The following is a 16274-nucleotide window of genomic DNA, read 5'->3' as shown; positions in this document are numbered from 1 at the left end:
GAGAGTCCTGACCATTGAAGAACAGCATGAAAGGGGGCTAACAAAGCATGCAGAGAAACAGATGGACTCCAGTCAGTAATTGTAGAACTACAAAATGCTTCTATATGGTAAGTGGAGCTGATAAAATGGACAGTGAGTGTAGAAACAAGGAGGTGGTTTCAATGTTATATATACAGTGTATCACAAAAGTGAGTACACCCCTCACATTTCTGCAGATATTTAAGTATATCTTTTCATGGGACAACACTGACAAAATGACACTTTGACACAATGAAAAGTAGTCTGTGTGCAGCTTATACAGTGTATCACAAAAGTGAGTACACCCCTCACATTTCTGCAAATATTTTATTATATCTTTTCATGGGACAACACTATAGAAATAAAACTTGGATATAACTTAGAGTAGTCAGTGTACAACTTGTATAGCAGTGTAGATTTACTGTCTTCTGAAAATAACTCAACACACAGCCATTAATGTCTAAATGGCTGGCAACATAAGTGAGTACACCCCACAGTGAACATGTCCAAATTGTGCCCAAAGTGTCAATATTTTGTGTGACCACCATTATTATCCAGCACTGCCTTAACCCTCCTGGGCATGGAATTCACCAGAGCTGCACAGGTTACACCTTGAACTCCTCCACCTTCCACTTGAGGATGCGCCACAGGTGCTCAATTGGGTTTAGTCCATCACCTTTACCTTCAGCTTCCTCAGCAAGGCAGTTGTCATCTTGGAGGTTGTGTTTGGGGTCGTTATCCTGTTGGAAAACTGCCATGAGGCCCAGTTTTCAAAGGGAGGGGATCATGCTCTGTTTCAGAATGTCACAGTACATGTTGGAATTCATGTTTCCCTCAATGAACTGCAGCTCCCCAGTGCCAGCAACACTCATGCAGCCCAAGACCACGATGCTACCACCACCATGCTTGACTGTAGGCAAGATACAGTTGTCTTGGTACTTCTCACCAGGGCGCCGCCACACATGCTGGACACCATCTGAGCCAAACAAGTTTATCTTGGTCTCGTCAGACCACAGGGCATTCCAGTAATCCATGTTCTTGGACTGCTTGTCTTCAGCAAACTGTTTGCGGGCTTTCTTGTGCGTCAGCTTCCTTCTGGGATGACGACCATGCAGACCGAGTTGATGCAGTGTGCGGCGTATGGTCTGAGCACTGACAGGCTGACCTCCCACGTCTTCAACCTCTGCAGCAATGCTGGCAGCACTCATGTGTCTATTTTTTAAAGCCAACCTCTGGATATGACGCCGAACACGTGGACTCAACTTCTTTGGTCGACCCTGGCGAAGCCTGTTCCGAGTGGAACCTGTCCTGGAAAACCGCTGTATGACCTTGGCCACCATGCTGTAGCTCAGTTTCAGGCTGTTAGCAATCTCCTTATAGCCCAGGCCATCTTTGTGGAGAGCAACAATTCTATTTCTCACATCCTCAGAGAGTTCTTTGCCATGAGGTGCCATGTTGAATATCCAGTGGCCAGTATGAGAGAATTGTACCCAAAACACCAAATTTAACAGCCCTGCTCCCCATTTACACCTGGGACCTTGACACATGACACCAGGGAGGGACAACGACACATTTGGGCACAATTTGGACATGTTCACTGTGGGGTGTACTCACTTATGTTGCCAGCCATTTAGACATTAATGGCTGTGTGTTGAGTTATTTTCAGAAGACAGTAAATCTACACTGCTATACAAGCTGTACACTGACTACTCTAAGTTATATCCAAGTTTCATGTCTATAGTGTTGTCCCATGAAAAGATATAATGAAATATTTGCAGAAATGTGAGGGGTGTACTCACTTTTGTGATACACTGTATAACAGTGTAAATGTATTCTTCCCTCAAAATAACTCAATATACAGCCATTAATGTCTAAACCACCGGCAACAAAAGTGAGTACACCCCTAAGAGACTACACCCCTAAATGTCCAAATTGAGCACTGCTTGTCATTTTCCCTCCAAAATGTCATGTGATTTGTTAGTGTTACTAGGTCTCAGGTGTGCATAGGGAGCAGGTGTGTTCAATTTAGTAGTACAGCTCTCACACTCTCTCATACTGGTCACTGAAAGTTCCAACATGGCACCTCATGGCAAAGAACTCTCTGAGGATCTTAAAAGACGAATTGTTGCGCTACATGAAGATGGCCAAGGCTACAAGAAGATTGCCAACACCCTGAAACTGAGCTGCAGCACAGTGGCCAAGATCATCCAGCGTTTTAAAAGAGCAGGGTCCACTCAGAACAGACCTCGCGTTGGTCGTCCAAAGAAGCTGAGTGCACGTGCTCAGCGTCACATCCAACTGCTGTCTTTGAAAGATAGGTGCAGGAGTGCTGTCAGCATTGCTGCAGAGATTGAAAAGGTGGGGGGTCAGCCTGTCAGTGCTCAGACCATACGCCGCACACTACATCAAATTGGTCTGCATGGCTGTCACCCCAGAAGGAAGCCTCTTTTGAAGTCTCTTCACAAGAAAGCCCACAAACAGTTTGCTGAAGACATGTCAACAAAGGACATGGATTACTGGAACCATGTCCTATGGTCTGATGAGACCAAGATTAATTTGTTTGGTTCAGATGGTCTCAAGAAAGAAAGAAAGATATCCTTTATTTGTCATATATACAGTACATATACAGATGTACAGTACAATGAAATTCTTTCTTCGCATATCCCAGCTGGTGTTGGAAGCTGGGGTCAGAGCGCAGGGTCAGCCACCTTACGGCGCCCCTGCTTGAGCCCCTGCTCAAGCATGTGTGGCGGCAATCAGGTGAGGAGTACAAAGATAAGTGTGTCATGCCTACAGTCAAGCATGGTGGTGGGAATGCCATGGTCTGGGGCTGCATGAGTGCAGCAGGTGTTGGGGAGTTACATTTCATTGAGGGACACATGAACTCTAATATGTACTGTGAAATACTGAAGCAGAGCATGATCCCCTCCCTCCGGAAACTGGGTCGCAGGGCAGTGTTCCTGCATGATAATGACCCCAAACACACCTCTAAGACGACCACTGCTTTATTGAAGAGGCTGAGGGTAAAGGTGATGGACTGGCCAAGCATGTCTCCAGACCTAAACTCAATAGAACATCTTTGGGGCATCCTCAAGCGGAAGGTGGAGGAGTGCAAAGTCTCGAATATCCGCCAGCTCCGTGATGTCCTCATGGAGGAGTGGAAAAGCATTCCAGTGGCAACCTGTGAAGCTCTGGTAAACTCCATGCCCAGGAGAGTTAAGGCAGTTCTGGGAAATAATGGTGGCCACACAAAATATTGACACTTCAGGAACTTTCACTAAGGGGTGTACTCACTTTTGTTGCTGGTGGTTTAGACATTAATGGCTGTATATTGAGTTATTTTGAGGGAAGAATAAATTTACACTGTTATATAAGCTGCACACAGACTACTTTTCATTGTGTCAAAGTGTCATTTTGTCAGTGTTGTCCCATGAAAAGATATACTTAAATATCTGTAGAAATGTGAGGGGTGTACTCACTTTTGTGATACACTGTATATCCGGTCCGGGTCCTTTCTGTGTGGGGTTTACATGTTCTCCTCATGTCTCTGTGGGTTTACTCCCACAGTCCAAAGACATGCAAGTGAGGTAAACTGGAGATACTAAATTGTCCATGACTGTGTTTGATATAACCTTGTGAACTGATGAATCTTGTGTAATGAGTAACTACCGTTCCTGTCATGAATGTAACCAAAGTGTAAAACATGACGTTAAAATCCCAATAAACAAACAATGCTAACCTCGTTTGTGCCACCACCCAATAACATCCTGTCTACAGGGGTCCCTTTATTCAGGTGGGGGGTTGACAAAGTAAACATGGCGACAGGTGGGCTTCAGTCAGTAATTCTATACCCACATTTCATTTGTGTTGTGGGTGTAGCTCATTAAATAAATAATAAATACACAGAACAGCTAGGTGTACCTAATAAAGTGCTCTCTGAGTGTGTACTACACAGTTTGTTACTTCATATGCTCAAGTACAAATCAGAAAGCTATGTGGTTTGGGACGTTTCCTGTATTACTTCTAATAAAGCATAAAACCGATGTGGCTCGAATTAAGATCTGATTGGTTAGTCTCGGTGTCCATCACGTGCGTGCTTGATGCTGATTGGTTAGTGCTTACAAGCGGCTGACGCTGAGTATGTTACCTGTCTCGTTGTGAGAGGCTAACTGCTCTTCCTGATGCACCGCGTTGTCCCGCCCCTCAGCCCTGCACGATAGGAGCCGGTTAGCATGGCGTTCTGACAGTGCACCGAGTTGTTTTATATCTCAGTAGAAATAAATGCTTGTGCTGGAATAGGGAGTGAATAGTGAAAGGAGCAGCAGTAGGGAGTTCGGCGGAGCGGTGTGTGCTGTGTGAGGGTTTTGCTGACCGACTCGGAGAGCATCTGACCGCGGTAGAACATGGCGGAGCACCGCGCTGCCTCCGACTGCAAGCACAAAGCGAGTCTGAACTCGGGCGGCTCAGTGTCGGGTAACGGCCGAGCTAACAGCCCGGCAGCGTGCGGAGGGGGAGGAGGAGGCCTGTCCGGAGGATTAACCCAGCCTGCGGGGTGGCAGTCCCTCCTGTCCTTCACCATCCTCTTCCTGGCGTGGCTGGCAGGCTTCAGCTCTCGGCTTTTCGCTGTTATTCGCTTCGAGAGCATCATCCATGAGTTTGACCCTTGGTAAGTAAAGATAAAAGCTAACTCATGTAGCTTAGCCAACTATTAACGCCGCTGCAGGGTTCTAGGGCTCTGTCCCAAACCTCAACTTATTTACTAAGTAGTGCACTCATTTTACATTTTGCGGTCATGTCTAAAAGCCAAGTGGACAATTTCTAGCGCACTTAAGCTGTCAAGACGACATATAACACCCATAATACACTTGTACTGAGTAGGGAGTGGGGCAGTGTTTCGTATACGCATGATTTAGATCGATCAATTTGCAATAATGGATCAATCTTAGTTCACTCTAGAGCACATAAGCTAGTGTGATACGTTCACAAATAGTTCGCTACCGTGCTGCATTATGTGTCGAACAATTCAGAATTGAGTTGGATCGCGATATGTAATTGGAGTCAAGGGACGTGTACGCATGTCACGACAGTCTTAGGATTTGGCAAGGTTTAGGGCGGCGCGGTGGCTAAGTGGGTAGCACTATCGCCTCACAGCAAGAATGTCCTGGGTTCGATCCCCAGGTGGTCCTTTCTGTGTGGAGTTTGCATGTTCTCCCCGTGTCTGCGTGGGTTTCCTGCGGGAGCTCCGGTTTCCTCCCACAGTCCAAAGACATGCAAGTGAGGTGAATTGGAGACACTAAATTGTCCATGACTGCGTTCGATATAACCTTGTGAACTGATGAACCTTGTGTAATGAGTAACTACTGTTACTGTCATGAATGTAACCAAAGTGTAAAACATGACGTTAAAATCCTAATAAACACACAAACATGCCAAGGTTTAACTGCACTCAACCAGACTAACACCCTATGCCAAGATACGATTTGTTTGAATGGCTATATGTAATCCAAGGACTGGGGCACGGGTAGCATAATGGGTAAAGTACTGGACTAGTGACCAGAAGGTCTTTGGTTCAAGCCCATCCACAGCCAAATGGCCGCTAAGTCACTGAGCAAGGCTCCTAACTAAATGTAAATCTTAGAACTACCAAGAAACTCAGATCTGCTATTCACTGAATTGCTAGAAAATGGGTGACAATGTTTATAGTCTACCCAGCTTCATCAGTATCAGCATATTGGCTGTTGGGCATGAGGGAAGCTTGTATGACTGTCTAAAGAGAATTTTATCAGAAATTATTAAAATTCCAAGACCGTCCTGGTACATGGCTTTGTGTACTGTAGGATGATAAAACCATGTATACTCTGGATTTGATTGTTTGGTTGGTTTTGTAGGACTGCTTTATATTAATTCCGTGTCGGAAACATTTAGCCTGGAACGGAGGATTTCAGGCATGCAAAGACTGAAAAGTCACAAGCAACAAAAGTGTTCCTATGATTTGTTTTCCATTATTGTTATATACAATTACACATACATTTGGGAGAAGATTTAGGTCTTATTTCCCACCCCTATTTATAACAGATTCTTAATGTCTAGCCGGTAGGAGTTTAAGGTCTTAATTTCTTATACAGTATAATGCCTGCATCACATACATAATTTTCTTTGGTTAAATATATATTATTGTATAATTGTATTCTTTTTTTTCTGCACAAATTACTTCAAAATAAACTGCATTTGTGAAAGTGTCTTCTGAAATAGCATATCCAGTGCTCCCAAAGTGCTATCTATCTTGAAAATGTAAATTACCAACCTTCTGAGTACTGCTCTGCACTTTTCCTGGAAGTTCATATGAAAGCGGATACAGGCACAAATTAATAACCAGCTTGTCCACGCTGTATAACGCTTCACAGGTAAATAATAATTGAAATGTAATATCTATAATGCTGAACAATTGCCACAAGGGATTTAAGACAAGTGGTTTGAACATTGTGACATGAACAGTCTCTAGTTACTTTGGCCTTGAGATAGATGAATGAAAAAATGTAGATATCTGGTATTATACATGTTCCTTTTACCAACATAGCAGCACTTCTTCTGTAATTCTAATAACATGATTAAATAACACATTGTATTTCAATGCAGGCTGTTATGTTTTCTCTTGTAAACTCCACCCCCCCCAAGCTCTGCCAATATGTTTTCAATAGGTTTTTTAGAGGGACAGGGATGAGCATAAAAAAAAAAGTTTTATTCTGGGGTCATTAAATATACACTGATCAGCCATAACATTAAAACCACCTCCTTGTTTCTACACTCACTGTCCATTTTATCAGCTCCACTTACCATATAGAAGCACTTAGTAGTTCTTCAATTACTGACTGTAGTCCATCTGTTTGTCTACATACTTTTTTAGCCTGTTTTTACCCTGTTCTTCAATGATCAGGACCCCACAGAGCAGGTATTATTTAGGTGGTGGATCATTCTCAGCACTGCAGTGACACTGACACGGTGGTGGTGTGTTAGTGTGTGTTGTGCTGGTATGAGTGGATCAGACACAGCAGCACTGCTGAAGTATTTATTTAAATACCATGTCCACTCATTGTCCAATCTATTAGACACTCCTACCTAGTTGGTCCACCTTGTAGATGTAAAGTCGGAGACGATCGATCATCAATTCCTGCTCTGTGGTGGTCCTGGGAGAGTCCTTACCATTGAAGAACAGCATGAAAGGGGGCTAACAAAGCATGTGGAGAAACAGATGGACTACAGTCAGTAATTGTGGAACTACAAAGTGCTTCTATATGGTAAGTGGAGCTGATAAAATGGACAGTGAGTGTAGAAACAAGGAGGTGGTTTTAATGTTATGGTTGATCCGTGTATATCCAAATTTATAAACACCTGCTGGAACCCAACCATGATCCAGTTTTAGTTTCTTGGTAAATAAGGTAGGATTTCATTGAAAATTTTATGTTTAAGGCTCCAAATACTTTGGAAAACCATGAAGACAAAAAGCATTACAGGACCTCCACCATACCTGATATTAAGGCTCGGCTAGCTTATTTTCTGTGTAACCGCCCTACTGTTTAAATATCCAGATATCTTTTTCATTGTATGTATTAGTAAAATACACTTGTTTTCTTTTTCAGACATATTTTTTGGCTTTGATTCTAGACGTTTCAATAGTTTTGAAGAGTTTCAGTAATAATAATAATAATAATAGTAATGGTGAAATGGCTTTATTTGAGGAATATTGTAATATTAATGTTTTTTTTTTGTTTGTTTTTTTACTTTTTTAAATCCCAAAATTTGAGGCTAGATTTTACTTGTGAGTTTAAGCCAATTTTGCATAACCTTTATACTGACTTTTACCAAGGGTATTATTCTAGAGTTAACATTAAGTTACCAGAGTGGAGTGGAAGTTAGTCCTGTTTCCTGGACAAAACACAGCTTATGCCACTAAGAACAATTCAGATTCACTTTTGTAGAACCACATAACATTTCAGTAAACGAGATTTCTCCAGCCAGTGTTTCAGACCTCTAAGCCATATACATGAAGAAGTAGAGCACTCACATAATTGTCACCCAATGTTTATCAAGAGATAAGAGACAAAAGTGCACTGGCTCAAACTGATGCCTGTCCTGATACATTTTGATAAATGAGATCAGTGTCTTTGTAATGTATCATCACCAGTATGTAGTTTATCCTCTGCTTAGCTGAATGAAAGACAAAAGAAAAAGTTCTCCAAAAATGAGGCTCATGTCATTTGACAGTCAAATTTAAGCCTAACGTATCCAGTGCCCTTTATGTGGGACTGTTTGCACTGGAAAAACTCATCAAGGTAAAGCCAATTATACATCCAGCAACTCTGGTTTCCAAGAAGTTTGCTTTTTTAATACAATTTTAGGTTTTGGTTCTTGGGTGTGTTTTTGTGGAAATAGCAAGGTTTATAGGTTGATCTTGCACTCGTTACTCAAACACTGTTGTAATTATAAAGAATTATGAGGTTGCCCCAATTTCAGTAAATACCCAGCTTTTAGAGTTTATAATCCTGCTGCCAGGCTTTAATACTGCTTCACGGTCTTAATATGGAAACACATCACATGTGGAGCGTAATTTGATTAATGGATGTGTCATGGTTTTATAAAACTCATGAAACCACTTTGAGTTGGCGTAATCCTCAAGTCAGTGACTTAATTATTTTATTCTTAGTTTTGTAAGCCTTTAGCGTTAGGGACTATCATTGCTGGGTGTAACTTTTAGATCAACTTACATGAGTTTCATTTAGAAAGATATTGACAGATTTTTTTTAATTGTTTGTTTGTGTATTAGGATTTTAACGTCTTTTTTTTTGCATTTTCTCCCCCTTTAGCGCGTCCAATTGTCCAATTTGCATCGTGCTTCCTCTCTGTCTATGCCAAACCCTGCTCTGACCGATGAGATCGAAGCTAACCCACATCCCCTCCGACATATGAGCTGCAAGCCGGATGCATTTTTGCCACCCACATATTGATGAGTATTGTGCCACCTAGCGTTGCATGCGGAGAGACTCACCCTAAGGGCACTCTTTCCTCATCTCTGTGCAGGCGCCTCTAATCATCCAGCAGAGGTCGTAATCGCATTCTGACAGAGAGAGACCCACATCCGGCACTTTGTCCCACCCCCCAACTGAACAACCGGCCAATCGTTGCTCATACAGCCACTCGGCCTCGAGCCGGCAAGGCAGAGCTGGATTTGATACGACGTACTCGAAATCCAGCTCTGGTTGCAGCGTTTGTTTTTTTTACCGCTGCGCCACCTGAGCGGCTAACGTCATGTTTTACACTTTGGTTACATTCATGACAGGAACGGTAGTCACTCATTACACAAGATTCATCAGTTCACAAGGTTATATCAAACACAGTCATGGACAATTTTTAGTATCTCCAGTTTACCTCACTTGCATGTCTTTGGACTGTGGGAGGAAACCGGAGCACCCAGAGTAAACCCACGCCCCGCCTGGGGATCGAACCCAGGACCTTTTTGCTCTGAGGCGACAGTGCTACCCACTTAGCCACCGTGAGATTTTTTACAAACATGTGCTTGTCATCTTTATTAACTTGTATGTCCTTGGCGGCTTTACTTGCTTTCATGATCGCTCATATTTAGTGGGAAGGGAGATCAATATAGCAACAGAAACTGTCTGTCTTAGAGACATTTCATGATTTCTTCAAATGAATAAAATAATGCAGCTCTTGGTGTTTTTGTAATAGCTGAATTAGTACTCGATGTGCAATTGAGATGTAAAATTATTTTAACGTAAAGAAATTAACGTTGTAGGCGGTCTGGTCTGTTGAATGGTCTGTTGAATGTGTTGCATTAAATGTCTGGGTTGCCTAATAATAGTTTAAAGCAGTAAGGGTAAATCAGTAAGGGTAACCTATTGTAAATCCCAAATGATCTCAGACTTTAATGCTATTTTCAGCTTGCCGTTCTTGTTGGTTTAGTCATGTGTTGTAACTAAACAGGTTGGTCTTATCATTGAGGAAGTGAAGAAATGTTCATATAATAGTGAATAGAGATGACGGTAAACACTATGGTCGGCACTTGCGGCTGAATGGATTCTTGTTCTTCCTGAATGTTTATCTGGTTTACATATGAAAAATCGACTTTATTACTGTTCCATATTCTGCTTGCTGACTTTGACACACCTAAACCTATAAGAAAAGGCAGTTAAATTAAAACAATACATACATGTTCCCGGTCCATACTAATCTTTTAAACATAAGTTTCTTGAGGTATGGTTAGTTTCCCTCTCGGCTCCTGGTGCGCTAAACAGTGGCTCACCCTTCGCTCAGATCACAGCTTCCAAACAAGCTGCGATGTATGGAAAATGAATTCCATTGTGTTGCACATGTTCATGTATACATTCTTCAATGGTCAGGACTCTCCCAAGACCACTACAGAGCAGGTATTATTTAGGTGGTGGATGATTCTCAGCACTGCAGTGACACTGACATGGTGGTGGTGTGTTAGTGTGTGAAACAGCAGCACTGCTGGAGTTTTTAAACACCTCACTGTCACTGCTGGACTGAGAATAGTCCACCAACCAAAAATATCCAGCCAACAGCGCCCCGTGGGCAGCGTCCTGTGACCACTAATGAAGGTCTAGAAGATGACCAACTCGAACAGCAGCAATAGATGAGCGATCGTCTCTGACTTTACATCTACAAGGAAGAAGTGTCTAATAGTGAGTGGACACGGTATTTAAAAACTCCAGCAGCGCTGCTGTGTCTGATCCACTCATACAAGCACAACACACACTAACACACCACCACCATGTCAGTGTCACTGCAGTGCTGAGAATGATCCACCACCTAAATAATACCTGCTCTGTATGGTAAATGGAGCTGATAAAATGGACAGTGAGTGTAGAAACAAGAAGGTGGTTTTAATGTTAAGGCTGATCAGTGTATATGACAAGTCGGTTGGTCTAAACACAGAACAGTCGGGTAAAGTTTGATTATTGTTTTATTAATTAATATTTTTGCAAGTTTAGTGGATGGTAATAATTGAGAAGGTTTTGGTCTTGGTTTACTTTGTGTATATTATTTCTATTATGTCCTCCTTATGGTTCTTTTCTTATTATAATTATTTGATAAATTATGATTTAGATAGAGAATGTTTGCAGTACAGTAGTACATTCAGAGCCAGGAAAGGAATAATAAATAAGAATGGAGGTTTTTAGTGTCATGCAGGAAGAATAATTTCATCTCTTTAAATGCAACAATTGCAACAATGCAAGTTATTATAGTGCAAACATTTTGTGCAAATATAGTAAAAACATCCTGCAAACCCAGGCTTTATTCCTAAGCTCCTGTGTTTTCCTTATGCAAACATTGACTTTTTAATTCAAATTCCTGGTTAATGCAGTGAATTGTCAGGCTCACATATGGCTCTGTTGTACATCTCTGGGGTAGTGTGATAGATATTGGAATCTGTGACTGGTTATTTTATTATACACTGATCAGCCATAACATTAAAACCACCTCCTTGTTTCTACACTCACTGTCCATTTTATCAGCTCCACTTACCATACAGAAGCACTTTGTAGTTCTACAATTACTGACTGTTGTCCATCTATTTCTCTACATACCTTTTTAGTCTGCTTTCTCCCTGTTCTTTAATGGTCAGGACCACCACAGAGCAGGTATTATTTGGGTGGTGGATCATTCTCAGCACTGCAGTAACAATGACATGGTGGTGGTGTGTTAGTATGTGTTGTGCTGGTATGAGTGGATCAGACACAGCAGAGCTGCTGGAGTTTTTAAATACCGTGTCCACTCACTGTCCACTTTATTAGACACGCCTACCTAGTTGGTCCACCTTGTAGATGTAAAGTCAGGGACGGTCGCTCATCTATTGCTGCTGTTTGAGTTGGTCATCTTCTAGACCTTCATCAGGGGTCACACGACGCTGCCCACGGGGTGCTGTTGGCTGGATATTTTTGGTAGGTGGACTAACTCCAGCAGCGCTGCTGTGTCTTGTCCACTCATACCAGCACAACACACACTAACACACCACCACCATGTCAGTGTCACTGCATTGCTGAGAATGATCCACCATCCAAATAATACCTACTCTGTAGTGGTCCTGGGAGAGTCCTGACCATTGAAGAACAGCATGAAAGGGGTTAACAAAGCATGCAGAGAAACAGATGGACTACAGTCAGTAATTGTAAAACTACAAAGTGCTTCTATATGGTAAGTGGAGCTGATAAAATGGACAATGTGTGTAGAAACAATGGTGGTGGTTTTAATGTTATGGCTGGTCGGTGTATGTAAAAAAGCATTGTAAAAGGCACCATATATTTAGCCAGGTGGTATGTACTAGCATTGCTTATTTCTTTGTGATGCCTGAAGTCCAAATTATATGTTGTCACATCTTGATGGGAGGTTGATCTGATTGGGCTCTTAGGTGTTTTTTCTGAACCCCGCTCATTCAGTTTGTGGTTGTAATTGAAGTTATGATAAAGCAATGTCGTATTCCCTGTGGCGGAACCCACAGCGATTCTGTCGGCTTTAGGCAAAACTTTGGGCTGAGCACGCTCAGACTAAAAGTCTAGACTAAAGTGTTCCCAACCTACAGACGTTCCTCCTTTGTTCTAAATCTTCACTTCGTTGTGGTTTTTCAGCCCTTAGTCTGACAGCATTTATTTTACCGTAGGCTAACAATTAACCTGTTTGACCTAGAATTGACTAAGTGTGATTGTCTCACTGTGTGCATAGTATAGAGTGTGGAGAGTTTATTTTGTTGCTGCATGCAGGTAACACAGTTCAACTTTTGTCATGTTATCTCTGCCCTTTATGATGTGTTTTATCATAAACTTAATGCAGTAATGCTAAGAGGTTGATAACCTGCGCTATATATTCATAGCACCGCACATCTTGCATTCAAGATTTTAAGTTCATGCATTTACATTTGTAGCATTTAGCAGATGCTTTTATCCAAAGCGACTTATAATTATCACTGAATATAATGCAAGCAATTGAGGGTTAAGGGCCTTGCTCAGGGGCAACCTCATGATTACTAGTCCAGTACCTTAACCGCGGAGGTACCACTGTTCCATGCCTTATGCCTCTCTATGTTTGTAGTCATCATCCAATCTTATTTCATTCTCACAAACAAAATGCTTATCCTTTTTGTGGTGTAATGCCTCATAAAAAGACTTTAATTTGCTTCCAAGGACGTGTACTTTCAAAGAAACGCCATGCTGCCACTGTTTTGCGTGGATGAGTGAAGAATTGCTTCTGCATATACACTGATCAGCCATAACATTAAAACCACCTCCTTGTTTCTACACACATGTCCATGTCATCAGCTCCACTTACCATATAGAAGCACTTTGTAGTTCTACAATTACTGACTGACTGCTTTCACCCTGTTCTTCAATGGTCAGGACCCCCACAGGACTACCACAGAGCAGGTATTATTTAGCTGGTGGATCATTCTCAGCACTGCAGTGACACTGACATGGTGGTGGTGTGTTAGTGTGTGTTGTGCTGGGATGAGTGGATAAGACACAGCAGCGCTGCTGGAGTTTTTAAATACCATGTCCACTCACTGATGGAATTTTTAAACACCTCACTATCACTGCTGGATTGAGATTAGTCCACCCAACCAAAAATATCCAGCCAACAGCGCCGTGTGGACAGCGTCCAGTGAGTGGACATGATATTTAAAAACTATTGCAGCGCTGCTGTGTCTTATCCACTCATACCAGCACAACACACACTAACACACCACCACCATGTCAGTGTCACTGCAGTGCTGAGTGATCCACCAGCTAAATAATACCTACTCTGTAGTGGTCCTGGAAGAGTCCTGACCATTGAAGAACAGCATGAAAGGGGGCTAAAAAGCATGCAGAGAAACAGATGGACTACAGTCAGTAATTGTAGAACTACAAAGTGCTTCTATATGGTAAGTGGAGTTGATAACATGGACAGTGAGTATAGAAACACAGAGGTGGTTTTAATGTTATGTCTGATCAGTGTATACTGTAGATATAAATGTATAGATCATTTTTGCTAGATCATTGTTTTTGTATATTCGCTTACAGGGTGGAAAAATCTTACATCACCAAGCAAGCTTTACCTGCCTGACTGCATTGTGTCAACTGTAAAGATAATGCTATGGGGTTGTTTTTCAGGGGCTGGTCTAGGCCCCTTAGTTCCAGTGAAAGGAACCTTAATGCTTCAGCATACTAAAACAACTTGAACTACTGTATGCTTCCAACATAGTGGGAACAGTTTGGGGAAGGCCCTTTACTGTTCCAGCATAACTGCTCTGTTCACAAAGCAAGGTCCATAAAGGCATGGTTGGGTGAGTTTGGGGTGGAGGAACTTGACAAGCCTGCTTATGTGCATTAGGTATGACTGACATTGTGCAGCCTGGCACCCAAATTCAGGTTCCTAGTGCTGTTCAAGTAGCCACAAGATCTGGTTATTTAGTACACGTTAAACCAAAATGAAAACAGTCTTAAGTTTTTGGGGAAAATAGGTCTGAAAGAGCGCAACACTTGACAAGGACTGTAAACTGAAATATGAGAATTGCCTACTTTTCCTGCTGTGAAATATAACCACTGTGAGCACAGCGTAAAACATCTAAATAAATAAATACAATTTGCTAGACGTTACTAGCCCCTTGATTGCTATTATTCAAATGATCAAATCACACGTGTGTCATAGGCAATTCATTCAGATTCCTAGTTTCCCCTCAAATCAGTAAAGCTGCCAATTATGTTCTAAATGTCTTTCTACATTAGAACACAGATTAACATTTATTCTGTAGTAGGACAGAGATTTACTCGCTTGTCCAAGTTGATTTGCATCCTGTGTGTTTATTGTGCATTAAGAGCTTATCACTGAGACAGAAGTGTAAATCAAGTCGGAATTCAACACGCATCTAGGCTGCAATAGAGGCAGGCTCCATGTCAGGAAATCCATCGCTCAGCTTCATCCTGGCCCCTGACCTGGTGTTCTTTTTGTAGTCTTGTATTGTATTAAAGATTTGAGATCCTGGGTTGAATTCCTGCAAGATCAAAGCCAATTTAAAACTGGAGGATGGGGTGGGGGAAGGGGAACGAAGAAGGAAAGTTCAGCGTATTGTATATGAGTGTCACATCTAGCGGGTACAGTCAAGCAAACATGCATCCAAACGTGGCAGCTCCTAGAGCAAGCTTTGTGACTTAACTTGAAAAATGGTACTGACATGACATGCTGTTATTTTGAATCTGAAACAGCAGCTCCACAAAGTTAAATCTATTCACATGGACACAAAGTTTGGTGTGGAGATACGTTTCATCAATCATCCAGATTCTTCAGTCTGAGCTGGTGGTGAATACCCCAATCTTATATTCAGCTAAAATGCATGACGACCAAAACCAGCACATTGCATAACATGCAAATCACAATGACCATTAATTACAATGGCCATGTGTGCCTTGCTTTCACATATGATTGGGTTATAGCTGCAATTCCCGGCATTGTAAGATGGTGAAAGATGTTCTCTCAGGCACACCCCCCTCGGTTCAGGGATGGTCGTTCCCTCCTCACATCTTTCACCACCTTACAATGCCGTGATTGCAGCTATACCTCAATTAAAAACACTAGCTACAAAATATGAAGTGTTTTGGAGCAACAACAGCTTTACAAATTGCCAAGGATGAAGCCACCAGGCAGAAACTTTATGGATGTGGTGAGGGAGGACAGGCAGGTAGTTGGGAAGACAAAAGGATGCTCAAGACAGGACAGTAAGAAGTAAGAAGGTCCTGGGTTCGATCCCTAGGTGGAGTGGTCTGGGTCCTTTCTGTGTGGAGTTCACATGTTCTCCCGTGTCTGTGTGGGTTTCCTCCAGGTGCTCCGGTTTCCTCCCACAGTCCAAAGACATGCAAGTGAGGTGAATTGGATACACTAAATTGTCCATGACTGTGTTTGATATTAAACTTCAACTGATGAATCTTGTGTAACCAGTAACTACCTGTTCTGTCATGAATGTAAAACATGTTAAAATCCTAATAAAAATAAATACGTCTCATGGGTGGTCAGTGAAAAGGTCACCGGCACACTGGGTCAAATTTCAGTTAGATTCATATTCAGGTAAGAGGATAGCCAGCATATACAGTGCAGAAGCGGTTTTTTCTGGTATCATGTGAATGTGTATCAGAGATTTGCAGCTCTGCTCAAAAAAATAGCTCTCAGCTGGTGGAAATGAATATTAGACATTT

At 42.0% G+C, this 16274-nt stretch overlaps 1 protein-coding gene across 1 annotated transcript in view; it reads left to right on the top strand.

Moving 5' to 3' along the window:
• The first annotated feature begins 4237 nt into the window (after positions 1–4237).
• The window catches only part of stt3b (STT3 oligosaccharyltransferase complex catalytic subunit B), a 69590-nt gene continuing 57553 nt past the window's right edge, over positions 4238–16274 (top strand). The window contains exon 1 of the mRNA XM_062991335.1: positions 4238–4684. Within this exon, the coding sequence (XP_062847405.1) occupies positions 4422–4684 (263 nt within the window). The 5' untranslated portion in view covers positions 4238–4421. The remainder of the gene's footprint in view (positions 4685–16274) is intronic.

The sequence above is a fragment of the Trichomycterus rosablanca genome, chromosome 3 (assembly GCF_030014385.1).
Source record: "Trichomycterus rosablanca isolate fTriRos1 chromosome 3, fTriRos1.hap1, whole genome shotgun sequence".
NCBI lineage: Eukaryota > Metazoa > Chordata > Actinopteri > Siluriformes > Trichomycteridae > Trichomycterus > Trichomycterus rosablanca.
Note: the sequence above shows the minus strand (reverse complement) of the source record. Positions and strands in the feature narration are given on the sequence as shown.